General features: G+C 41.2%; 1 protein-coding gene across 1 annotated transcript in view; it reads right to left on the bottom strand.

Moving 5' to 3' along the window:
- MYO1D (myosin ID) overlaps positions 1-26,749 on the bottom strand; it is a 359,584-nt gene that overhangs the window by 93,069 nt on the left and 239,766 nt on the right. Inside the window, exon 21 of the mRNA XM_018064241.1 lies at positions 14,827-14,981. Within this exon, the coding sequence (XP_017919730.1) occupies positions 14,827-14,981 (155 nt within the window). The remainder of the gene's footprint in view (positions 1-14,826; positions 14,982-26,749) is intronic.

The raw sequence follows: 26,749 nt of genomic DNA, 5'->3' as shown, positions 1-26,749 counted from the left end.
AAGAGAGTTCCAGAAAAACATCTATTTCTGCTTTATTGACTATGCCAAAGCCTTTGACTGTGTGGATCACAAGAAACTGTGGAAAATTCTTCAAGAGATGGGAATACCAGACCACCTGACCTGCCTCTTGAGAAATCTATATGCAGGTCAGGAAGCAACAGTTAGAACTGGACATGGAACAACAGGCTGGTTCCAAATAGGAAAAGGAGTATGTCAAGGCTGTATACTGTCACCTTGCTTATTTAACTTATATGCAGAGTACATCATGAGAAACCCTGGGCTGGAAGAAGCACAAGCTGGAATTAAGATTGCCAGGAGAAATATCAATAACTTCAGATATGCAGATGACACCACCCTTATGGCAGAAAGTGAAGAGGAACTAAAAAGCCTCTTGATGAAAGTGAAAGAGGAGAGTGAAAAGGTTGGCTTAAAGTCAACATTCAGAAAATGAAGATCATGGCATCCGGTCCCATCATTTCATGGCAAATAGATGGGGAAACAGTGGAAACAGTGTCAGACTTTATTTTTTTGGGCTCCAAAATCACTGCAGATGGTGACTGCAGCCATGAAATTAAAAGACGCTTACTCCTTGGAAGGAAAGTTATGACCAACCTAAATAGCATATTGAAAAGCAGAGACATTACTTTGCCAACAAAGGTCTGTCTAGTCAAGGCTATGGTTTTTCCAGTGGTCATGTATGGATGTGAGAGTTGGTTGGACTGTGAAGAAGGCTGAGTGCCGAAGAATTGATGCTTTTGAACTGTGGTGTTGGAGAAGACTCTTGAGAGTCCCTTGGACTGCAAGGAGATCCAACCAGTCCATTCTAAAGGAGATCAGCCCTGGGATTTCTTTGGAAGGAATGATGTTAAAGTTGAAACTCCAGTACTTTGGCCACCTCATGCGAAAAGTTGACTCATTGGAAACAACTCTGATGCTGGGAGGGATTGGGGGCAGGAGGAGAAGGGGACGACAGAGGATGAGATGGCTGGGTGGCATCCCCGACTCGATGGATGTGAGTCTGAGTGAACTCTGGGAGTTGTGATGGACAGGGAGGCCTGGCGTGCTGCGATTCATGGGGTCGCAAAGAATTGGACACGACTGAGCGACTGAACTGAACTGAGTGCATTACATTAGGACTCTCTTGGATACAGGCTTTCCTGATGGCTCAGTTAGTAAAGAATCCGCCTGCAATGCAGGAGACCCAGGTTTGTTCCCTGGGTGGGGAAGATCCTCTGGAGAAGGAAATGGCAACCCACTCCAGTATTCTTGCCTGGAGAATCCCATGGACAGAGCAGCCTGGTGAGCTATAGTCTGTGGGATCGCAAAGAGTCAGACATAACTAAGTGACTAAACCACATCTCTTGGATACAAGGACAGAAACCCAATTCCTATAGCTTAAGTGAGGGGGAACTTGTTATGAACCAGGGTCTCACTGAGGAAAAGAAAATTGTCAAATGGTGAATTCACCAAAGGGTAATATGCTGAACAATAAATCCACATATCTCACAGACCTGTTTTTTGTTGATCCAGTTTTTATTGGATGGATTGGCTGGACGCTTATGGTTCTTGGGCTGCCTGGCTCTTCCTCACCTATCAGCCTGTCCCTTTTGCCCACCGCCCCCCCCCCGCCCCCGCCCGCCACAAGCCCCAGACTGGCACCCAAAGGCATGGGTGCACACACAATCCTCTCTTCCTCTGTTTCAGCTACTTCCAGCTCCAACAGCAGAGCCAGTAACAAAAGGACTCCTCCTTAAAGTGTCATGAAAACTGATCAATTACACTTCTTGGAAATTCTCAAAAGCTACTAATCACCTTCTCATCTAGCTGAAGCATTGTCAACTTTTTATAAAGGGTCAAAAGGAACATATTTTTGGTAAACTGGTAAGTTGGTAAATGAGATAAATTAGTCAGTTGGGCAAACTTGATGGAAGAATACTAAATGTCAAATGGAAAATAACTGAAGGAAAATTTGAAGATTTAGTATAAGCTAAATTTCCCATAAAGAAATGCTAAAATCTGTGGATTCTGACAGCTGCTTTGTATTTTAAGATCTGCTATGGAAAGTGGGTGGTGCCAGTTTCTAGGAAAAGCCTGAGTCTGGATGACCTGAAATGGAGGTGCCTCTCCGTGACAGTCAGACCCTAGTATCTGGTACTGCTATTTGGGAAGGGCTATATGGGGTTTTGAGGCCCTTAAGAGCACAATGATTATATAAAACATGCTTGTTAGTTCTTTGAAGGACCTAACAAAAGGACACCCCTCCCTAATAGTTCTAAGTAAATGCCAAACAACACATGTGCAAATAGAGTAAAGTCCATTTTTCAGCTAAATTTCACAAAAACACTAAGCCAATCTGAGACCCTTAGTTTCCTTAACTTCAACATGCCTTAAAATGCTACGACAGGGAATTAATTCAAGAAGGATATTCCTTGAAATCAAGTTTTGGTAACTGTGCAAATTTTTGCAAATTCAGTGAACTGGCCACTTGGCAAATTGACTTTAGGTGAATTGAATTTTTTTAAAAAAATCTACTCTCACATAATATTCACCTGCCTAACAATTTCCAAGTGCACCTACAGTACAGACCTGTCAACCACATGTGTGATGGTGAACTGACTTTTGACAAATCAGCCTTCTTCGAATCATACACGATCTAGTGTCAAACAAGGTCATACGGTGTGACGGTCACAGGGAGGCTGGCGGTGCATTTCAGCCGACATGGGCCCTGGATCCATCGGACTCTCCTTTACCGCTGTCTCTGCTTCTCTGTGGGTCAGCCATGCTGCGGTGGCTGACAGCTTTCTTCACCTTTGGAAATGTGGCTGCCCCAGCCCCTGGGTGCCTGGAGAGGCAGTGACCTGTGCGTCTTCTCTGGACTGAGGCCCAGCGATCTCGAGGAAGGGAGAAGTGGTGCAGCGTGGGCCCCGTGCCACCCCTGCACTATTCATCTCTGCCAGGGAGTCAGGGATGCGAGGCTGTGGTGCCCGCGGTGGGAACCATGCAGATGAAACAGGGGACAGGGAGCTCCAGAAGGGGCTGCTGGACAGACCAAACAGCGCCTCCTCCCTCTATTTAGTGTCACTGCCATCCACCCCTGGAGAAGCTTCTCTCCCTGAAAAACGGCTGTAGATGCAGCGAAGCTCCTGTAAACCTCTTACTTCCTTGCTGTTCCTGGGGGCAAAAATCTAGGTCCTTCTCATCTTAGGGATTATCTTTTTTTGGCTAATAACTATCTATTTTGGGTAACCAAATTAACGGCAGGGAAGTTACAAACACTAAGGAATTTTGCCATCGCTCTTACCCCTTTGAGGACGTTTAATTTCTAGTTTTATTACTGAGAGTCGCACTTGTCTTTCTACCCTCTACTGTACTAGTTCTTTCTCCATTTAATTCATTCTTTTTGGCATATGGGGGCCGCAAATGTATATCAACTAGTGTCTCCAATTTTCCATTTCCCTTTTAAGTGGGCAATTGTTTTGCCCTCCTGAGCATGTTTGACATGGAAGATGATGTCATTTAACATTTAACATGGAAATGTCATTTAATAGGGGAGATAACATGATATTCGGAGAAGGCAATGGCACCCCACTCCAGTACTCTTGCCTGGAAAATCCCATGGATGGAGGAGCCTGGTGGGCTGCAGTCCATGGGGTCGCTGAGGGTCGGACACAACTGAGCGACTTCACTTTCACTCTTCACTTTCATGCATTGGAGAAGGAAGTGGCAACCCACTCCAGCGTTCTTGCCTGGAGAATCCCAGGGACGGGGGAGCCTGGTGGGCTGCTGTCTCTGGGGTCGCACAGGGTCGGACACGACTGAAGCAACTTAGCAGCAGCAGCAACATGTGATTAGGCTTTGACTCACTGGTGTATATACATATACATATTTTAAAACTTGTGTATTTAGTTTTGGCTGCTCTGGGTCTTTGTGGCTCAGGCTGCAGCGAGTGGGGGCCGCCCTCCGCTGTGGGCACAGGCTTCTCAGTGCAGTGGCTTCTCTTGCTGCAGAACATAGGTGCTAGGGTGCATGGGCTTCGGCAGTTGTGGCACATGGGTTTAGTTGCCCCTCAGCCTGCAGACCCTTCCCAGACCAGGGACTGAACCTGTGTCCCCTTCCCTGACAGGGAGATTCTTTACCACTGGACCACCAAGAAAGTTGCAGCATTATATAATTTAATACTTACGTTCTCCCTATAACCTATATGATTAAGTTCAAATTCATTAGCTTGGGGTCCTACTTCAGCTGCTTCTTTCCACTAAGCTTTTGCATATTCTGTTCACTTCTCTGGGGAACATCTTGCCCCATCCCAACTGATAAAACTCCAGCCAGCCTTGGAGACCCAGTTGGATGATCAGGTCATCCCCTGCGCTTCCATGGCCTGGCCCTATCGCAGCTCGTCTCAGGCAATGGAGTGTACACACCATCCCATCTTCCCCGTGAGATCGAGAGCTATCTGAGGAAAAGGATCACATGGTCCATCTTTGTATCCTTTCCACCCCCCACAGCCAGACCTGCAGTTGAATGCATGGAGAACGCAGGCTGAATGATGGTATGAAAATACAACAGCGTTTGTTTCAGATAAAATACCTGGTTAAGTAGTTATGCTTCCTATACAGTCGATAAGACTTGAAATAAACACATGAAGAAAGCTTAAAAAAAAAAAAAAAAGCCCGTTCATTTAAATTTTCTATCTGACAATTTAGGAAAAAGTCCCAACAGCACAAACCAGGGTGTGAATTCACAAAAACTTCACAGGAAAATCTCCACATGAATACATATTGCAACGTTCAGGGCTGGGCAAGTTCGCAGTTGCTTAGTCCTGTCAGACTCTTCGTGACCCTATAGACGGACTGTAGTCTGCCAGTCTCCTCTGTCCATGGGATTTTCCTGGCAAGAATACTGGAGTGGGTTGCCATTTCCTCCTCCAGGAATCTTCTCAAAACCCAGGGATTGAACCGGTGTCTCCTGCATTGCAAGCGGATTCTTTACTGCCGAGCCCCTGGGGAAGCTTATGGGCCTTCAAAAAAGTAATACGATCACCCTAAATGTACCATATCTCCCTGCAGTCATGCTGAAAAGATGAGCAGTTTTCCAGTACTTTTGGATTTTCTCTTTCAACATGAAAGGCAAAGATGGCTATGTCATAAAGCAAATAAGTATCTTTGATCTGCACAAAAGTCTTCAGTAAGTCTCCATCATAAGAGCAGGTAAAGCTGAGGATGACTGCGCACCTCTGCACGTGCTCAGAGAGGGCTTTTGTCCAAGGGCAGCTGCTTCTCAAGACAGATAGCACAGTGCAGGGAGAAAGAAATGGGAAGTCGGTAGACGGCTCACCGCCCTCAGCAGCTGACGCACCTTAACGCTGTTTGATTTTAGTCCTGCCGTAGTCACGCTGAAAAGCTTTGAAGACTTTTCTCTGTGTTCTTTTGTGTACAGCAGATGGGCATGACTGTATAGAAGTGGGTTAAGTTCAGTCCATGGAGGCCTGTTACTTGCAGGTGGGATATCCCATCTGGAAATGGGCAGGCAGGTCCTAACAGCAAGCTTTGTAGGGCCACTAAAGACCACTGCTTAGAGTGACGGGTGGCTCTTTCTGGGGCAAGCAGAGGTGGCAGACAGAATGCTGGTTCTGCCAATTCTCATCTCATTTCTCATCTCCACCCTCCTTCACTCCTTTCTCTGAACCTCAGCCCATTCCTCACCCTGCCTCTCTTCACTAGGATACGAGGGGATGCTATTGTTGCACCTGATTTGATAATAATCATTTTAAAAGCACAAAGGTTTAGTGGTTTGCCTTTTTTTTTTTTTTAATGCTACCTTTGTCACAATGACCACAGGAAAATATCATAAGTTCATCGTGGCCATTTTCTAAGTCAGTTCATGAAATCAACGGGAATTGCTTGGGTAGCTCACTAAGGGTGTAGATTCCTAGAAATTAGGATCTACTGATAGAAGGGGTCCAGGGATTTGCCTTCTGAATAAGTACTTCCAGGTGATTCCAGTGCAGATGCCACCCACACTTTAAGGAACCCTGATAAAGACTGTTATTTTCTTTTTCAAGGCAAATGCTATTTCTTTGTAAGGAAATACCATAATATGTTTAACCATGTCTATTTTGATGGACTTCTATGGTTTCTATGTTTCCCAAATGAGTAACAATGCTGCATTATTTGTTTCTTCTGCCCAGCATCACTTTCTGCTCCTTTTGCGAAATGTTGGCCTCATATACTTCACCTCCAAACGTTCCCACCCAGCTCTATCTTGCCCTGTCCCCAAAGAGGTTCTTCCCCTGGTCTTACTGAAGACTTTCATATTCTGAGAAGACCCACTTCTCTGGTCAAAGTGACTGCCCCTGGGATAGGCATCTCACCCACATGGTGACAATCTTGTCATGCTGACACAGGAGGATTTTCTTCTAGTACGTTTTAAACTGACACATTTTATTGAATATATGATGCCTTCCCTGTAAGATGCATCCTTTGTGTATCACTAGGATGTTGCCCATTATCACTGTAAGAATCCACCAATGCTAAGTCGCATCCCAATTTCAGAGATGCTAAAATTAAAAAAAATGCATTCTTAAAATCAATAAAACAAGTCTTACTTTTGCTCAGTGTGTTTCTCTTTTCCAAGTACACCTATTATTTGAATGTAAACCTTTTGTTCTCCGTCTTCCATATCTGTCAACTTCTTTGTTACTCTGCCCTTCCTCTGTATACCAAGAGACCGTCTTCAACTTTTCTTTCATATCGATTCTGTTTTCTGCAATTCCAACTGTGTCACTGCTGCATTTTCATTTAAAATTTTTCAGTATCTTTCATTTCATTCAAATAATTGGACACTTCTGTTTCTCAGCTTGCCCCTCTTCATCTCAGTCTGTCGTGCAAGCTTTGGTCTGTTTATGCAGAATCCTTGCTTTCTTACATTTCATTCAGGCTCTAGTTTCTATACTGTGAGTTTTCTGTTATAATACTTTTCGGAATACTTTTCTTTTTCTTTTAAGGCTGTGGTCTATATCTATCTCACTGCTACTGACTTTCTCTATAGGTCTCATAAATAAGGAGACAGTTCTGGTGTTCTCACACAAGAAGGGCATATGGATTTTTTGGAGTCTTTCTTATGGTCCACCTGTTTGAAGCTAGAATTCATTTTTCAGCTTTTAAGAAATATCTGTTTGTTTTTGGCTGCTGTGGGTCTCTGTTGCTCTGGGTGGGCTTCCTCTAGTCGTGACAAGTGGGGGCTGCTCTATAGTCGCAGTGTGGGAGCCCCTCACTGCGGTGGCTCTCCTTGTTGCAGAGCCTGGGCTCGAGGGTGCTCAGGGCGCTTGGGCTCAGTAGCTGTGGCACACAGGCTTGGTTGCTCTTCAGCATGTGGAATCTTCCTGAGCCAGGATTGTACCCATGTCCCTTACGATCGCAGGTGATTCCTAACCGCTGGACCACCAGAGAAGTCCCATTTCTCAGTTTTTCAGCTGGAGAGCCAGCTTATGGGCACAACCGCTAGATGTGGATGTCTTTTACTTATTATGAAGCTGCTGATCTGAGCAGAAATCCCTCTATCTCCCTCTATCTTGAGAGTTTGAAATTATTTCTAGTTATTTTTTTTTTTAAAAATAAGTAAATTACTACTTATATATATTTCTAAAGTAAATGTAAAGCTGCAACTCCCAGCGTACAACATACCCATGGCTCTTTCAGCCCATAGGTCTTTTAGTTGCTAATTTACTATCTTGAAATACCTATTCACTTCTGTAACCAGATGTACTGCATTGCTTAGAGTGGTAATCCTGCAATTGGCAGAAGATGAGAGGTGTTCACAAGGGGAAGGAAAATGTCAGGGCTCTTCCTTTCCTTCCTACAGAAGGAAGACTAAGTTACCATCCTCTGGTGGACAAGATGCACAGAGTGGTGGGAAAGGCCTAGAAGTATCCTTTGGCCCAAGGGGGAGAGCAGTCAGCCTCTGTTTTCACCAATTTATCTCCTGGGAGTCTTCCGAGTGCCAGGAATGTTCTGAACATTAGGGAAACTGCAGTGAACAATACAGTCCCTGCTGACTTGGGGCTTGCATTCTAGTTGGAATATATACAATGAATAAGCAACTAAAGACAGAGCGTAAGATGGACATGAAAGCCATGGGGGAAACTTAGCAGGGTAGGAGTCAGGGGGCACTGTGGTGGGTGAACTGCTCTTCTCTACAGGATGGCAGAGAAGGCCAGATAGGTGACACGTGAACAGGAGTGAAGGATGGCCCTCTGAGCAGGCATCTGGTTGAGCAATGTTTCTGGTTTCCAGTACTAGTAAGGCCAGGGGCATCTCTTTCTATGTTTTCATATACCTGTATCTCTATTGGAAAGCAAAGGTGGGTGAACGGTGGTCACTCACTTTTCCACCACCATGAATCAGAGGACTCTGATAATGATCATTTTCTTTTTTTTTTGCTCCATCATGTGGTACAGCACGTGGGATTCTAGTTCTCTGACCAGGGATGGAACCCACACCCTCTGTATTGGAAGTGCAGAGACTTAACGACTGGGCTTGCCAGGGAAGTCCCAATAATTATCATTGTAAATGGCCCCGATACTGTGTTCAGGAGATGGACCATAATTTAATTAACAAATCTTCTATTTAGCTGACTCTTGAACTACACAGGTTTGAACTTCCCAGGTCTACTTATGTATATGGATTTTTTTTTTCAGTAAATACTATTTGTTGCTGTTTAATCACTAAGTTGTGTCTGAGTGTTTGAGACCCCATGGACTATAGCATGCCAGGCTCTTCTGTCCTACACTATCTCCTGGAGTTTGCTCAAATTCATGTCCATTGAGTTGGTGGTGCTATCTAACCATCTCATCCTCTGCCAGCCCCTTCTCCTCTTGCCTTCAGTCTTTCCCAGCACCAGGGTCATTTCCAATGAGGAATACACAATTCCCCAGCTGGTTGAATTAATGGGTACAGAACTGTGGATGCTGAGGGTGGACTACAGGACTTGAGCATCTGTGGATTTTTCGGCTGGAGGGTCTTTGAGCCAATGCACCCTGGATTCTGAGGGACGACTATAGTTGTCTATCTACATTATTTTCAACTGTCTTTCTTTTATCAGCTCCGCTGATGGCTCAGATGGTAAAGAATCTGTCTGCAAAGAAGGAGACCTGGGTTTGATCCCTGGGTCAGGAAGATGGCCTGGAGAAGGGAACGGCAACCTACTCCAGTATTCTTGCCTGGAGAATCCCATGGACAGAGGAGCCTGGAGGGCTACAGTCCATGGGATCTTTCTCTTACTTACATATTTTTAGTAGGAATATAAACTACTCTGATTAGTAGCCAGGCATTCAAGGAAAGCAGTTTGGGAATACAGATTGAGAGCTAGGAACATGGGTATCCAGGCTCAGGGGTGGAGGAGCGTGGGGAATGAGGAGGAGCAGGAAGGCATGAGCAGGACAGACAGGGCCAGGAGCAGAGGGCTTTGTGAGCTGGCCTCACCCCTCCCCTTCACCTCTGCTCAGGAAGCCTCGTCTCCCCCTTGCCAATGGCCTGCTTGTAAGTCTCATTCTACCCATAGTTCAAGTGTGGATTAAAAAGAACATAAGCAAGGGACTTCCCTGATAGTCCAATGGCTAAGACTCCGTGCTCCCAATGCAGGGGGCCCAGGTTCAATCCCTGGCAGGGGAACTCGATCCCACATCCTGGAACTAAGAGTTCTTGTGCCACAACTAAAGAACCCCCATGCAGATATTAAAGAGACTGCTTATGAAAAGCAAGAAGCAGATGGCACTGACTCCTGGCTTGCATCCACAGAAATAGAATGGGGAAAACAGAAGTTTCTGTGCCTAAGACTGGGGTTATACTGAGGTTTCCAGCATCCAGACAGGCAAATGCCTGGACAGCTGCTTAGGGCAGATGGGTCCTTTGACAGCTTAATATTGCAGAGTTTCTGGTGACTCTGTAGTTAGGGCAGCCAACGTGAGGCCATCTGTTTACTAGTGGGCAGAAAAGCTCACTACCAGCAGGTAGTCACTGCTGAGCGTGAGATACAAACCAAAAGTCAAGTCAGCCACTTTTCATCACCTCTGCAAAGCAAACTGGCCTGGGAAACCACTGGGACAAACACCACAGACAAAGAAACCTCACCTCAGCGTCATGTGACCTACACAATGGGACCCCACAAAACAGTAGTTTTCTAGGAGGTTTTATTTGCGTTTATTTCAACATATTCAATGCCATGAGAGAAACCATTTGCTTAGAAAGCTCTTTTGTTCTTTTCTACTTGTCTAAACAGGAAAGGAAAATAACCATGAATTTAGGGCCTTCTGTAATATACCTAAAAAGTAGCATGTTTTATTATTTAAATGAAAAAAATTTAGGTCAGTAATACATGTATTTGTTGCCAAAGGTTTATAATGAAAAATAAATAAATCTCCCTCCCATACCTCTTTCTCCTGGTACCCCATCTCCCCTCTCCAGAGACAAACAGAATTACTCATTTCCTGAATGTCTTTCTGGATATGGCTTATAATATACATAATTGTTGGAGTAAGAAATGGCAACCCACTCCAGTATTCTTGCCTGCAGAATCCCATGGACAGAGGAGCCTGGCAGGCTACAGTCCATGGGGTCGCAAAAGAGTCAGACACGACTGAAGCAACTTAGCACATACATAACTGTGTGTGTGTGTAACACAATTTTTTAATTGGCTGTATTTAAAATGAACAAAGCCTATTATTAATAAAAAGCTCTGGGAAGTACTGCAGTAAAGAAACCTATTTAACTTCATCAGGGAATTCTAAACATATTTGACTTCAGGCCCCCTTCTTTTCTACTTTGGTGTAATTTCTGGTCTGTGGAATGTAGCCAGGACTTGCTGGTATGGCTCGATCAGGTGTTTCTGAAGGGTGTCTCTGCTGAATGGTTTCTCAGCCATGCTGGTTGTTAAATATTGTAAATGTCACACCTCAGAATATACTTCATTAAAAGACTGTCTTCAAATGTTTTAGAAAATGTGAAATGTGTGGTTGAGTTCTCACAGAGGCAGAAATAATGGGTCCAGGTTAAGGAAAGACTGAAGGAGGTGAGAGTAAGGCTAATTTATATTTAACTGGATTCAGTTTCAGATTAGTATGGGGGAAAATGTCAGGAAAGGGCTGGCTTCAATTTGTGAGAGAAGATGGTCATGAGAAATTCATTAGGTAGAGGAGAAAGCCATAAGCTTCATCATTTTTGTCTCTGTTTTTAATCATGAAATATTTCATACATCAATGTATTTTTCATCTAGAAGTTTGATTTGAATCTCTTTTGAAAAAATATTTTCCATGTCTTTAGTTAACTTTTGAACACCTGAAATTTAGTGCTTTCATGTCTGTGTCTGCTCATTCTTACACCTTTGTCAGTTGCAGGTTGGTTTCCACTGGATAATGGTTTCTCCCTTGTACTGGATTGCACCGTCCTGCCTATTTGTATGCCTAGTAATTTTTGATTAGATGTCAGACACTGTGATTTCTGCCTTGCTGGAGGTGGATACTTGTCCATTGCTATAAACATTCATGAGCTTTGTTCTAGAACATAGCTAAACTACTTGGTAGCAGTTTGATCCCCTTGGGTCTTGCTTCTAAGACTTATTTGGAACTTGAGGGGGATCCTACACAGATCTCTAGCATTTCCTCTCTGTGCTCTGCTTTCCTCTTTGGCAATCTGTCCTGAAAACTTCAGTTGCCTTGATCTTCCCAGGCTCTTGTCTCTATCTCCTGAACTCAGGGAGTCCCTGTCCTAACCCCTTGTTCTGATACGTGGCTCGCATTTTGTTCATGGACTTTAAGCCCTAATCCTCTCTCTTTAAAAGTTTTAAAGACAGTGACTCCTGTTCAGATTATGTTTTGTTATTTTGGGCCTTTTCCTCCCAACTTTTAACTAGAGAACTTCTTAGAATGTACTTTAAGGAAATTCTCTTAAAGATAAAGTACTGGTCTGGAGTTAAATTCTTATCACCCTTGGATTTACAAAATTAACCCAGGGACAAGAAAGATTACATGCCACATCATTATGCTTATAAAATACAATATGATTTTCAAAGTTACAACAATAAAGAAAAACAGCTAGGGAAAAAAAATCAAATTAACCTTTTCTCAAGAAGCCAAGAGCAAGTCGACTTTAGTTCTAAATCAAAATTTCCAAGCATAATTTTCTAGGAGCAGACAGAAGGATTCTTCCCCCCTCTCATTTGTACTTTAGTTCTTAATTCATAGAATTAGGAACACAGGATAAGGACATCAAAAAAAAAAGAAAAAAAGAAGAAGACAAAAAGAGGTTATACAGCTCAATATATATATATGTATAAAAACCCAGTCAAAAAATGGGCAGAAGATCTAAACAAGCATTTCTACAAAGAAGACACACAAATGGCCAAAAGGCACATAAGATGCTCAATACTGCTAATTATAAAAGAAATGCAGATCAAAACTACAGTGAGGTACTACCTCACATGGATCAGAACGGCCATCATTAAAAAGTGAAGTGAAGTCGCTCAGTCGTGTCCGACTCTTTGCGACCCCGTGGACCGTAGCCCACCAAGCTCCTCTGTCCGTGGGATTCTCCAGGCAAGAGTACTGGAGTGGGTTGCCATTTCCTTCTCCAATCACTAAAAAGTGTACCAATAACAAATGGTAGAGAGGGTGTGGAGAAAACGGAACCCTCCTACACTGCTGGTGGGAATGTAAATTGGTATAGCCGCTATGGAGAACAGAATGGAAGGTCCTTAAAATCCTAAACATAGAGCCACCATAGGGTCTTGCACACCCTCTCCTGGGTATATATCTGGAGAAAACAACAATTCGAGAAGATACATATGCTGCAATGTTCACCGAAGCACTATTTACAACAGCCAAGATGTGGAAGCAACCTAAATGTCCATCAACAGAGGAATGGATAAAGATGTGCTCCAATACACAATGGAACACTACTCAGCCACGAAAAGAATGAAATAACTACATTTGCTGCAACATGGACAGACCTAAAGACTGACATACGAAGTGAAGCGAGTCAGATAAAGACAAATGCCAATATGCTATCACTTATACGTGGAATCTAAAATATGACACAAATGAACGTATTTACAAAACAAACAGATTCACAGACACAGGAAACAAACTTACATTACCAAAGAGGAAAGCAGGTAAAGGAGGGACAAATTTGAAGTTTGGGATTAACTGATATACATGTTGTTTATAAAAGAGACAACCATCAAGGACCTACTGTACAGCACAGGGAACTATACTCAGTAGTTTGTAATAACCTATAAAGGAAAAGAATCTTAAAATCTATAAGAATCTGTATACATGTATAAATGAATCTCTTTGTTGTAAATCTATACAGGAAACACCGTAAATCAATATACTTCAATAAAAAATACACAAGGAATAATTAAAAAATCCCAGTAGCTTGACAGCCTTCCCGTCCCTCCATTTATACATTTTAAGGACATTTAAAATTCTTACATATATTGAAGACAGAAAGGTGTCTCAGACAATATGCTAGGACAAGGAAGTTGTTGATGGATTCCAGAACTAGATACACATATTTCCACCACGTGTAGAGGCATTTAACAGGAGTTAGAAATTAAGAAACAAGGACTCAGATTGAGCAAAAATACTTAAATGTCCCAAGCAAAAACTATTTAGTAGTACAGGCATCCCAAAGAAAGGTAACAAATTAAAATCCCTTTTGGCTATCCATCTTTCGCTACAACTACATATGAAGAGGAAATGGACCTGCTTATCTGAGTTATAGACTTTACTGTAGAGATGACTTCTCCATGACTTTCTCTTACATTCGAAACCCTTGGGTAGTTCTCTTAGCTTCATTTGGCAGATAGGAGGAAATTTTTCAAAGGCCTATATATTTATTGTTATCTTTTGGTAATTCCTTAGTCAGATTCTTTTTTTCCACCAGGTGACCACTCAACATCATTTCACTTATACCATTTGAAAGCATTTAATTATATAAGATATTGAAAGATCTGTTTTGGTCTAGAACACAAGGCTTAAAAGCATAAAATAAATGACCTCTGCAGCTCACTTCTAAAATTATTCTCCATGCATTTATTAGCAAAAAGGAACACCATAGAATTACACGTGTGAACATCAGACACTAAATATGCCTTTGTTTAGAGAAAAAACTCCACCTCTAAAACAACTTCAATAAATAACCAGACAAAAATCCTCTACTTAGAGTTATCCACTCACTGAACACCATCACCATCAGGATCTGTTCCCTGTTTTTCCTTCTCACATCACTGTTCACTACATAGACATACCCAATCACACTAGGCATCATCGAGGTTTACTATGAAGTTCTCTGACAATACCGCATTCCCTCCTGACTCCATGTTTTTGCAGAGGTAATTGCTTCTTAGAATTCCTTTAGTCTTTGTGGACCCACATGTCATCCTACACCTGCCTTCTAATTTGTTTATATTTATAGCAGATACTTGAACTGATTATACTCGGGATAAATGAGAAGCCGTGATGCTAAGAATGTAAAGCAAGTTTTCTGTCTTTTGGATTTAATTACGTTTGGATTGGCAGTGAAGAAATCGCCATTGGGGAAATCTCTCACTGTTGGTTCAGCTGGAGGCTGGAAAAGCAGAGGATCATTCCTAATCTTGAAACTAAGCCGGGATGCTAATTTCGCCTTCTGCGAAACACATGATTTAAGTTGTCCTTAAGAAGGAAAATAACTCAATATGTTAAAATTGGCATGAAACAAGTTCAGTGAGAATTATGATGAAAGATTTCATCTATTTTAAACTTGCCTTCGTTAAGCAAAAACCAAACTTTACCTCTTGAAATGATTCACCAGGACTCCAACCAGTTCTCCAATTCGACTCTCGTGGGTTGGCTGTTTGCTGAAGAGGCAGACAATTAGGTCTTTGTTGTCTTTCGTATGGAACACTACAAGTTGGTCCTTTCCGTTGGAGACGCTTAGACCGGTCAACTGCAAAGAAATAAAGCATAGAAAACTGGTACGATGGCTCTCAAAATAATGCATTTAAACAGTTTGTAATGGTTTTAACTCAGTAATGCTGGTGACATTAATCTTTATCAAGTTTTATGAAAAAAGCAGATGGAAGGAAATAATAAAGAACAAAAATTAATGAAATTAAAAGTAGAAAAACAATAGTGTAAAATCAATAAAACAAAGAGTTGGTTCCTTCAAGAGATAGGTGAAATTGCTAAATCTCCAATTTGAAAGAATAAAAAAGAGACGACCTAATGGCCCATATCAGGACTGGAAGAGGGGCCATTAATACAGACCACATAGACATTAAGAGGATAAAAAGGAATATCTACAACAACCTTATGCATGAAATTCAACAACTCAGACAAAACCAAACCATTCCTTGCAAGCCACAAACTACCAAAACTCACCCAAGAAGAAATAGATAACCTGAAGCTTACTTCATCTATTACAGAAGTTAAATTTGTAGTTAAAAACCTCTCAAAAAAGAAAACTTCAGGCTCAGATGATTGCATTGGTAAGTCCTACCAAATATTTAAAGAAGAAATAACATCCATTCTCCATGTCTCTTCTAGAAAATGAAAGAAAAGGAACACTTTATAACTCATTTTATGAGCATTGTCCTGAAACCAAAAATTGACAAAAGCAATATAAGAAAACTAAAAACCCGTATCCAATATCTCTCATGAACATGGATTTATTAGACTGGCCAACAAAATATCAGCAAATCAAATCCCAAACTACATAAGAACAATGACACATCATGACCAAGCGGAGTTAATCTAAGAAATGCATAGCTGATTTTGTATTAAAAATATCAATCAATATAATCCATCACAGCAACAGAATAACAAATAAAGCCACATGATTATATCAACTGACGCAGAAAAAGCATTTGACAAAATTCAACATCCATTCATGAAATAAATCTCTCAGCAAAAAGGATTAGAAGAGAATTCAACCTGAAAAATGACATCTACCAAAATGCCACAGTGAACATCATACTAAGTGGGGCAAGACTGAATGCTTTTCCCAAAGATCAGGAGCAGTGTAAGGATTTCTGCTCTTACTGCTGCTGGGCACTTTCCTACTGGAAGCCCTAGCCAGTGCATCAAGGCAGGTTTAAATAAATTAAAAGGCATACAAATTAAAACAGAAGAAACAAATGACTTTATTGTCAGATGACATGATCGTCTATGTAGAAAGTCCCAAGGAATTTACAAAATAGGTCTTAGAACTAATATGTGGGTTTGGCAAGATCACAAATACAAGGGCAACAGATGAAAATACTTCTATATACCAGCAATGAAAAACTGGAAACAGAAATTTAAAACCAAAACCACGCACAACTCCCAAACCAAAAATACTTCGACATAAATCTAACAAACTGTGTGTAGGATCCGTAAGCTGAGAGTTATGAAAGGTTGATGAAAGAAATCAAACAAAAATGCTGGTGACAGGCATAAAAGAAAATCTAAATACATGGAGAGAAATAATGTGATTGTAGGCTGAAAAACTCCATATGGTTGAATACTGTCAATTCTCCTCAAATCAGTCTATAGATTTAATGCAATTCCGACCAAAATTCCAGCAGAATTTTTGGTAGATATCAACAAGCTGATTCTAAAGTATATATGGAAAGGCAAAGAAACTAGAATAGCAAAAGCAATTTGAAAAAAAAAAAAAAGTTGGAGGACTCATAGTAGCTGGTTTTCTTACTATAAAGTAACAGTAATCAAAAAAGGTAATTGTCAAGAAGACTGTCAAAGGAATAAAAACATAGATCAGTGGGAACAGAATGGAGTATTAGATATAGTCCCACATAAATACGACTGATTGATTTTTCACAAAAATGCAAAGGCAATTCAATGGAGAAAGGATCATTTGAGCATTTGGGTAACTCAGCATTTCTTGGGATTTGAACACCCACATGCCCAAAGAAATAAACATTGACCTAAATCTCACACTGTATGAAAAAGTAATTCAAAATGGGTCATAGATCTAAATGTAAAATGGAAAACCATAAAACTTTTAGAAGAAAACATCAGAGAAAGTCTCTGTGACCTTGGACTGGGCAAAGATTTCTTAGGAATGACACCCAAAGCACAACCCAACAAAGAAAAAAACTGCATAAAATTTAGAACTCTTCTCTAAGAAAGACACTGATGGGAGCATGAAAGGACAGCATACAGACTGGGGAAAAAATATTTGCAGAGACAGATCTGATAAAGGACCTATGTCCAGAATAAAGAACTCTTAAAAATCAACAATAAGAGAGCAAACAAATCAACTTAAAATGAGCAAAAGATCTGTAGTCACTTCACCAAAGAAGACCGATGGGTGACAAATAAGTCCATGCAAAGATGGTAAACATTACTAGCCATTAGGGAAATGGGAATTTAACTACAACAAGGGATCACCACAAGCCTATCAGAAGGGGCAAAGTCAAAACAAAGAGGAAGGTGAACAGCAAAAGTGACAAGACTAAATGCTGGTGAGGCTGTAGAACAATCAGAGGAACTCTCACACACTGTTGGGAGGAATGTAAAACGGTACAGTCACTGGGAAAACAGACTGGCACAGAATTACCATGTGATCTAGAAATCTCAGTTCCAGGCATTTATCCCAGAGAAATAAAAACTTATGTTCGGACTTCCTTGGTGGCACAGTGGATAAGAATCTCCCTGATAGCTCAGTTGGTAAAGTATCCGCCTGCGATGCAGGAGACCCCAGTTCGATTCCTGGGTCAGAAGATCTGCTGGAGAAGGGATTGGCTACCCACTCCAGTATTCTTGGGCTTCCCTTGTGGCTCAGCCGGTAAAGAATCCGTCTGCAATGCAGGAGACCTCGGTTCGATTCCTGAATTGGGAAAAACCCCTGGAGAAGGGAAAGGCTACCCACTCCAGTATTCTGGCCTGGAGAATACCACGGACTGTATAGTCCATAGGGTCGCAAAGAATCGGACATGACTGAGTGACTTTCACTTTCACCAATACCAGGGACATGGGTTCGATCCTTGGTCCAGGAAGATCCCACATGCCGCGGAGCAGCAAAGCCTGTGCGCCACAACCCCTGAGCTCATGAGCCACAACTACTGAGCCCACTTGCCTAAAGCCCATGCTCCACAACAAGAGAAGCCACTGCAATGAGAAGCCCACGTACTGCAGGGGAGAGTAACCCCTGCTCGCGGCAACTAGAGAAAGCCTGCACAGAAAGCAACGAAGACCTAGCACAGCCAAAAAAAGAGCACAATTTATGTTCACACAAAAACTTACACATGAATGTCTGCACGTGTGCGTGCTCAGTTGCTTCAGTCATGTCCGGCTCTGTGCAACGCTATGGACTTCAGCCTGCCAGGCTCCTCTGGGCATGGGATTCTCCAGGCAAGAATACTGGAGTGGGTTGCCATGGTCTCCTCCAGGGGATCTTCCCAACCCAGGGATCAAACCCGCGCTGCCTGCATCTCCTGTACTGCCAGAATATTCTTTACCCACTGAGTCACCTGGTCTCAGTCATGAGTGTTTAAAGCAGTTGTATTCATAAGTGCCCCCCAACTGGAAACAACCAGAATATCCATCAACAGGTGAATAAACAAACTGTGATACATCTCTATGATAGAATGCTATTCAGTGATAAAATGGAATGAGTTAATAATACAAATCATGGATATGCAACAACAAGGCTTGCTTTCAAAGGCATTATGGTGAGAGAAAGCATCCAGTCTCAAAGGTTACATTACTGTATGACTCCATTTATAAGATATTCTGGAATAGAGCTGTCAGGGTTTGGAGTTAGGTGGAGTCTGACATAAGTTTTGGGGGGTAGTGAGATGACTCTGCATCTTCACTGTGGTGCTAGTGCCAGAAATCTACGCATGTATGAAGACCTACAGGCCTGTATACCATCACCACTACCAAATTTTATTCATTATATGCAAATTTAGAAGATATAGCTCCTGGATTGTTTTGATCACTAGATCTACTGTGGTCAATAAAGCAGGTACCTGAGTGATCTCTCACTCTGTGGTTTGTTCTCTGACTGCAGAAAATACCAAAGTGCCACCTCCTGGCCACCACAGGTGCTGTCAGTTGGTCTGGCAATCAGCATTGACAGGATATCCACTGGGGGCAATGCAGAGTGCCAGGCAGCCCAGGGGTGGGGATGGAAGTGCCAAAGATGAAGAAGGTATCCTTTTCTCTTCTACAGGGATTCGTGACCCAGTTGGATGAGTGGAAGAGACAAATACCCAACAATTGAAGAGCTTTTAACAGTTCATACATTTGGAAGACCATGTATCCTCATGCCCATATTTTACAGATAAGAAAACTGAGGCTCAAAGAAGTGAGCTGATTTGCAGACCTTGAAACTGGAACACAAGCACTGACCCAGATCCATGTGCTTTCTATCACAGTAGACTTTTCCAATATCATGCACAGATGAACATAAGCTGTAAAAATAAGTATCCCTAAATATCATGGAAATAAATTTTCAGAGGAGGTTGAGTTTTTAGGTTGATTTTAAAGAATGCCGGGGTTAGTACTCAAATGAGAGAAGGGAAACTATTCAAGGAATTGGAAATCATTTCACAAACTTACACAGATCATGGGCTTTAAAAAAATATTTATTTTTAATTGATTGATGATTGGTTTACAATACTGGTTTGATTTCTATCATACATCAACATGAATTAACCAAAGGTGTACCTAGGTCTCCTCCCTCTTGGATCATGGTTTTTTTTAAGGCCTGTGTAAGAGAATATATACATCTTTCTCTCACTTAGATGTATAACACCCAGATGATTTTTTGTTTGGTGTACATTTTTTAAAATAAAATAATTTTATTTTGTTAATTTATTGGCTACACTACATGGCATGTGGGATCTTAGTTTTTCAACCACGGGTTGAACTCGCCCTCTGTCCTTCATGGAAGCGTAGAGGTTTAACCACTGGACCACAGGGAAGTCCCTACACTGGCTTTTTTAAAAGTTCTTTAAAACATATTTTGCTGAAGTATAGTTGATTTACAGTGTAGTGTTAGTTTCTGCTGAACAGCAAAGTGACTCAGTTATACATGGGCTTCCCTTGTGGCTCAGCTGGTAATGAATCCGCCTGCAATATGGGAGACCGGGGTTCGATTCCTGGGTTGGGAAGATCCCCTGGAGAAGGGAAAGGCTACCCACTCCAGTATTTTGGCTTGGAGAATTCCATGGACTATATACAGTCCATGGGGTTGCAAAGAGTTGGACACGACTAAATGACTTTCACTTTCTTTGTTATACATATATATATGTGCATATATATTTTTTCATTTCTTTTCCATTAAGGTTTATCACAGGATATTGAATAAAGTTCCCTCTGCTATACAGGAAGAGCTTGTTGTTTACCCATCCTATACATATTACTTTGCTAATCCCAAACTCCCAATTCTTCCCTTCCCCACCCTCAGATGATTTTTATATGACTAAATTAAAAATATCATTTTCATTAAAAAAACATGCTGTGTCTACGGTGCTTCACTCTCCTTTGATTATTTTATATGCAAAATGCAAACTTGAATTGATGGAGCACTTCACAGGAGAGCTTGATTAAAGCCTAATAAAATGAGAATTCTAATAGCACTAACTTTGCCGGCACATCCCAGCAACATTAACTGCAGGGGTTTGGAGAAAGGGACCGATGCAGCTGTGAATGGTGAAACCATTCAGGGAGAGGATCCCTTCTGGATGCTGCTAGGCCATAGCAGAAGCATCTCTGATGGTTTTCTGAGCCACCTTCCCACCTCAGGGGGGTGGGCTTCCCTTCCTGCCCTTCCCTATTCCTCCCTGTCTGGGTGACTTCACCTGGCATAGGAATTCCTCATGTGTGCTCAGGGCTTGTGGCATTGCCAGAGTCCCAGCAGAAAATAGGGCAAACAGCACCTACTTTCCTCTGCTGCACAAACGGTGAAAGATTAAGTCGCTGTTGTCATCATGGCAAGACAAACAGCATCCAGGATGTCTCTTTTTGTTCTGGGCGACAGGATGGTAGGTGGGGGAAAGCAGCGGGGTAAAGGATGACCTGGGTGTCATCTCCATTTAGCCATGTGAGCTTGAGAAAATCATTTAATTTGGAGGGCAACTCTTTCCTCTTCTGCAAAATAAGGATTCTACTAGATGCTCTGTTTGCCTCTTAAGTTTGTAGTAAGGACCGAATAGGAGCAATTCGGGCATGCAAAAAAGGATAAATAAACAAAACCCCTCTGCCTTCGAGGGTCTTTCCACTCTAAGAGAAGATACGCCAGCCAAATCTGAAAAACTCCAGAAGTACCACGCCAAGGGAAGGTATCGTATGCAATTACATCAGTTAGAGCAGGGATCTTACCTTAGAGATCTCTGGGCACCCAAAACACACAATTAAGTCCTCTAAACAAAAGCGAAAACTCCTTACCAAGGCTTCCCCCTACTAGCTGCCTTCTTATTTCTCATAATCCAGGAGATCTCTATGCTGTGATCAATCTAAACCTTCCTCCTCTTTGGTTTTAAAGGTTTGAGCAGGGCAGATACAATCTCTGATGGTCATCTAACTCAATTCTCCCAGACTCTCTTCCGTATGGCTAATCAAACAGATGAGTAAAAAGAATGTATAACTTTCCAATCATTAGTAAAAAAAAAAAAAGAATCAATAAAACTTGAACAACAACAACTAGATAAGAAGAAGGAAATAGCAGGCAAGTATTAAAAATGGAAAGCGCTTGAATAGCACAAATTAAAAAAGCCAAAATACTGTCATTTTCTAAAAGAAATGGGATATAACTCCTTTACTGGATGAAGATGGCTCACAGATTATGTCAAAGACAAAATTTAACTATACTCCATTTATAATGGAGTATAGATGTTTAGATGCATCTGAAACAAGAAGACACAGGAAGATAAATGAAAGGACGGACAAAGACGTGCCAGGAAGAGAGTGCGGATGGGAACAGGAAAAATAGGCAAAGCAAAATCCAAGGCAAAAACCACAGAACTTGTTTCTTTTACGTTGACAAAAATGTAACAAAAAGTGAAAACCATCATCTTCATGCAACTGAATAACACGTACTGAAATGAAGCAAAAACTGTTCTCATACAAAAGAAATGGACCAAATCGTGATGTCAGTGGGTGACCCAGTGTTGGCAGTTCAAGTAGTCCAAAAGCAAATGAGTGAGGAGACTGACTGAATAGCCAACAGATTTGATTTTGTAGTTACATGCAAATCTTATACACGCTTATTGCGGTCCCCAGAGCATTTAGACAGGGAGGCCTGGCATGTTGCAGTCCATGAGGTCGCAAAGAGTGAGACACGACTGAGCAACTGAACTGAAGTGATTATGTACTGGGCCAAAAGTAACACTCCTCTTTCCAGTTACAAAAAGGAGGATATGCACTGGCCCTAATCACAGTGAGGTAAAACCAGAAAATTACATAAAGGTTAACAGTAAAACAACCTTATTGGTGAGAATTATTTTTTTTTAAGTATCTCTTTTTACTGGATTAAATAGATGATGATTGCAGTTACAGACAATAAAGAAGTTAACAGAAAAGAGAACTTTACATTAGTAGTCACGGATGCAGTCAAAGCTACATTCAAAAGAAAGCACATCTCCTTCAATACTTTTGTTATTAAACAAGAAAAAGGAAATAAATTAAATACCGAGTGGAAGTAGTGAAAGTGTTAGTAGCTCTGTTGTGTCTGACTCTTTCTTTGTGACTACGTGTCCATGGAATTCTCCAGATAAGAATACTGGAGTGGGTTGCAATTCCCTTCTCCAGGGGATCTTCCTGATCCGGGGCTTGAACCCAGGTCTCCTGCAACACAGGCAGATTCTTTACCGACTGAGCTATCCGGGAAGCCCAAATTAAATACCAAAAACCTAGATAAAGGACTAAAAAAACCAATCAAAGTAAAAATTAGTGACGATAAAAGCAGAAATTGATGCATGAGAAAAACGATATAGATGATAAACCCAAGAGTTCTTTGAACATTCAGACCACTACACAACCAAACCCATGGCAAGGTCTAGTCAGGAATAAAACAAGGCAAAAACACGAATATCTAACATGAGGAATGAGAAAAGGATTTAAGAAAGGATGTGTTGTTTTTAGAAATTCTGAGAAGGACATTTATAATTTTCTGTTAATAAATTAAGTAGTTTGTGAAATGCACGCTTTTATAGGAAAACATAAATTACAAACATCGACTCAAAGAAAGGTGAAATAATCAGAATCAATTCATAACTAGGGAAAATTGTTTTTTATGTCGTCATAAAAACATTCTCCTAAACATTATTGGGCACAGATGATGGTACAGGCAAACCAAGCCCCAGGTAATTCCCATGCTATGGAAAATCCTCTAGAACAGAAATGGACAGACACCCTTCCAACTCATTTTACTTAATCCTGGCAGCAAAACTTGTGAGGATCTGTTTCACAGACACACTTCCAGAGACCAGTCTCATAAGGACAGATGCAAATATCTGAAAGAATTAACAAACTGATTTCAGCAGGATAATACACCGTGACCAAAAGGGCATATAGCCCACAAGTATAAGGATGGGTCACTAATAAAAAATGCATCCACACTGCTCAGCTTATTCATAGGTCACATTTACGTGTTATCTGAGTGCGTTTCCCACTAGAATTCTCCCCTTGCCTGACAGCTTTCTCTTCAGGCAAGTGCGAAGTTTTGTCCTTCTGTTGCTTTTATTTTACAATACTCCTTGATAGATAAACCAGTATTTCGCTCTACAGTATGCTGGTAAGTACTCGAATGCACCTAAAAATTAAAAAAAAAAAAAAAACAACCACCTTTTGTTTTGTATTGGGATATAGCCAATTAACAAACAATGGTGTGACAGTTTCAGGTGAACAGCGAAGGGACTCAGCCATACATATAGATGTGTCTGTTCTCTGCTAAACTCCCCTCATCCAGGCTGCCACACAACATTGAGCAGAGTTCCCTGCACTATACAGTAGGTCCTTGCTGGTTATCCATTTTAAAAATAGCAGTGTGTACATGTTGATCCCAGACTCCCTAACTATCCCTTCCCCATCCTTCCTCATCCCTGCAACCCTAAGTTCAGTTCTCTAAGCCTGTAAATCTCTTTTTGTGTTGTAAGTTCATTTGTATCGTTTCTATTTTAGATTCCACATATAAGCAATGTCATTGGATATTTCTGCTTCTCTGCCTGACTTACTGTACTTATGATCATATCATCACTACAATATTAGTTTTTAAAAAATACTTATTTATTTGGCTACATTGGGTCTTAGTTGCGGCATACGGGACCTTACGTCCCCAGCCAGGGATTGAACCCTTGTTTCTGCATTGGAAGGTGGATTCTTAACTACTGGACCACCAGGGAAGTCCCACTACAATACTAGTTTTAAGTTTTCTTCTAACCAACGGTAATCTTCGGCAGCATAGCACTGTGGATAAAGGAGAGAATATACTTCCTCCCTTGTACTCAGCTGGTAAAGAATCTCCTGCAATGCAGGAGACCTCGGTTCAATTACTGGGTTGGGAAGATCAGATGCAGAAGGGATAGGCTACCCACTCCAGTATTCTTGGGCTTCCCTGATGGCTCAGATGGTAAAGAATCCACCTGCAATGCAGGAGACCTGAGTTCTATCCCTGGGTTGGGAAGATCTCCTGGAGAAGGAATGGCGACCCACTCCAGTATTCTGGCCTGCAGAATCCATGGACTGGACAGCCCGCGGGGTCGCAGAGTTGGACATGACTGAGCGACTTTCACTTTCACTTGTAGAAATTATCAGGCTAAAACCAAGCATAATGACCAATCCTAGAGACCTTGGCTGGATCTTTAAATAGAATTTTTAAATGACAGACGCTATGTTAATAGATACTGTCTATTTTTTTTTCTACTTTTATAAACAACAGGTAAGAAAAGAATTAACTGGAAATTAAAACATATGACTATTCACACCAAAACACTCCATACATCTTGACCCATCAGTCAAATACTATTTTTAAAAATTGAGGTTTTTACAGTAGAATTAGGAGCAGTAAAATTTACAGACGTTTAAGTGTTTAGGTAGATGATTTTTGACATCCAAATCAAGAGACAGAATATTTCCATCATACCAGAGAGTTTCCTCTGAATGTTCTTTTTAAAGACTTAGTTCTATATTTGTAAGTCAAATTGACTCACTTCGCTTTTGAGAGCTAAAAAGATTGGCTCATTACTTAGACCTAGAAAGCCAGAGGGCCACTGTACTAAGAACAAACTCACAAAATACAGAACTTTCCCTTCATCTTTTCTCTGTTTTCATGAATTGTACTATTTAGGACTGTGAGAATTTTATAAAGAAAATAGTCAATCTTTGAAGGTGACAAACCAGACGAATGCTATGATGGTATAATCTTAAAGGGACTAATTAAAATACAATAATGGAATATAGGTTTATTCAAATTGCTTGAAATAGATGGTTTGGAATTTAAACTATATTTGGCGGCCTATATATTCTACTTAATGGGCTTCCCAGGAGGCTCAGTGGTAAAGAATCCATCTCCAATGCAAGAGACGTGGGTTCAATTCCTGGGAAGGGAAGATCCACTGGAGAAGGAAATGGCAACCCACACCAGTAGTCTTGCTTGGAAAATCCCATGGACAGAGCAGCCTGGCAGCCTACAGTCTATGGAGCCACAAAGATTTGGACATGACTTAGTGACTGAACAACAATATTCTACTTATTTAGTAAGATCCCTTGCAAGAGAATTTGACTTCATTTGATTTCTTTTAATAGACTGATAATCTTTGGTTTCCTATCTCCAGTTTTCAATAATTAAAAAAATCATGTTGAGGCTATAAACCCACAGTTGTTGGATTAGGTTCAGCCTCGCTTTGCAGGATAAGAACAGGAACAGGGTTAATAATCCCTCAAAGTCCATTGTAACCACATAGCATCTTTTTATCTTTAAACATATATCCACTCTGTTAAAAATTCTTGTCCCATATAGGTCATTAGAGAGTACTGAAAAGAGTTTCCTGTGCTATACAGTAGGTCTTCATTAGGGATCTATTTTACATATGGAAGTGTGTATATGTTAATCCCAGTCTCCCAATTTATCCCTCCCCGCCCCCATCCCCTGGTAACCATAAGTTTGTTTTCTGTATCTGTGACTATTTCTGTTTTGTAGATAATAAGTTCATTTCTACCATTTTTAAGATTCCATATATAAGGAACAGCACATGATATCTGTTTTTCTCTCTCTGACTTACTTCACTCAGTATGACGATCTCTAGGTCTATCTGTGTTGCTGCAAATGATATTATTTCATTCCGTGTTATGGCTGTGTAGTGGTAAACCATGTCTATAAGCACTTCTGTCTATATGCACCACATCTTTATCCAGTCACCTGTCAGTGGACATTTAGGGTGCTTCCACGTCTTGGCTATTGTAAACAGTGGTACAGCGAACACTGGGATGCATGGATTGTTCTGAATTATGCTTGCTCTCTCTCTTGCTTCATATTCCATCTTTATCTCCCTTTCTGCATCTATATGTGTGCATACAAGCTTTGTCCCTGAAAACTGTGGGGCCTCAAAATGCAGGCTATAAATACCAGAATCCCAAACAATAATTTCAAGAAGCTGAAGACTTCTGGAGACTGTGGGAATCACGAGAAAAGGCTCTGACACTTAATGACAAAATCTCTGATAATGGAATGGGCCATGAGCACTTGAGCTCTTGTGACTTTGAAACAAA

The sequence above is a fragment of the Capra hircus genome, chromosome 19 (genome assembly GCF_001704415.2).
Source record: "Capra hircus breed San Clemente chromosome 19, ASM170441v1, whole genome shotgun sequence".
NCBI classification, from domain to species: Eukaryota; Metazoa; Chordata; class Mammalia; order Artiodactyla; family Bovidae; genus Capra; species Capra hircus.
The sequence above is the reverse complement of the archived record's forward strand: the minus strand, read 5'-3'. Positions and strand labels throughout refer to the sequence as shown.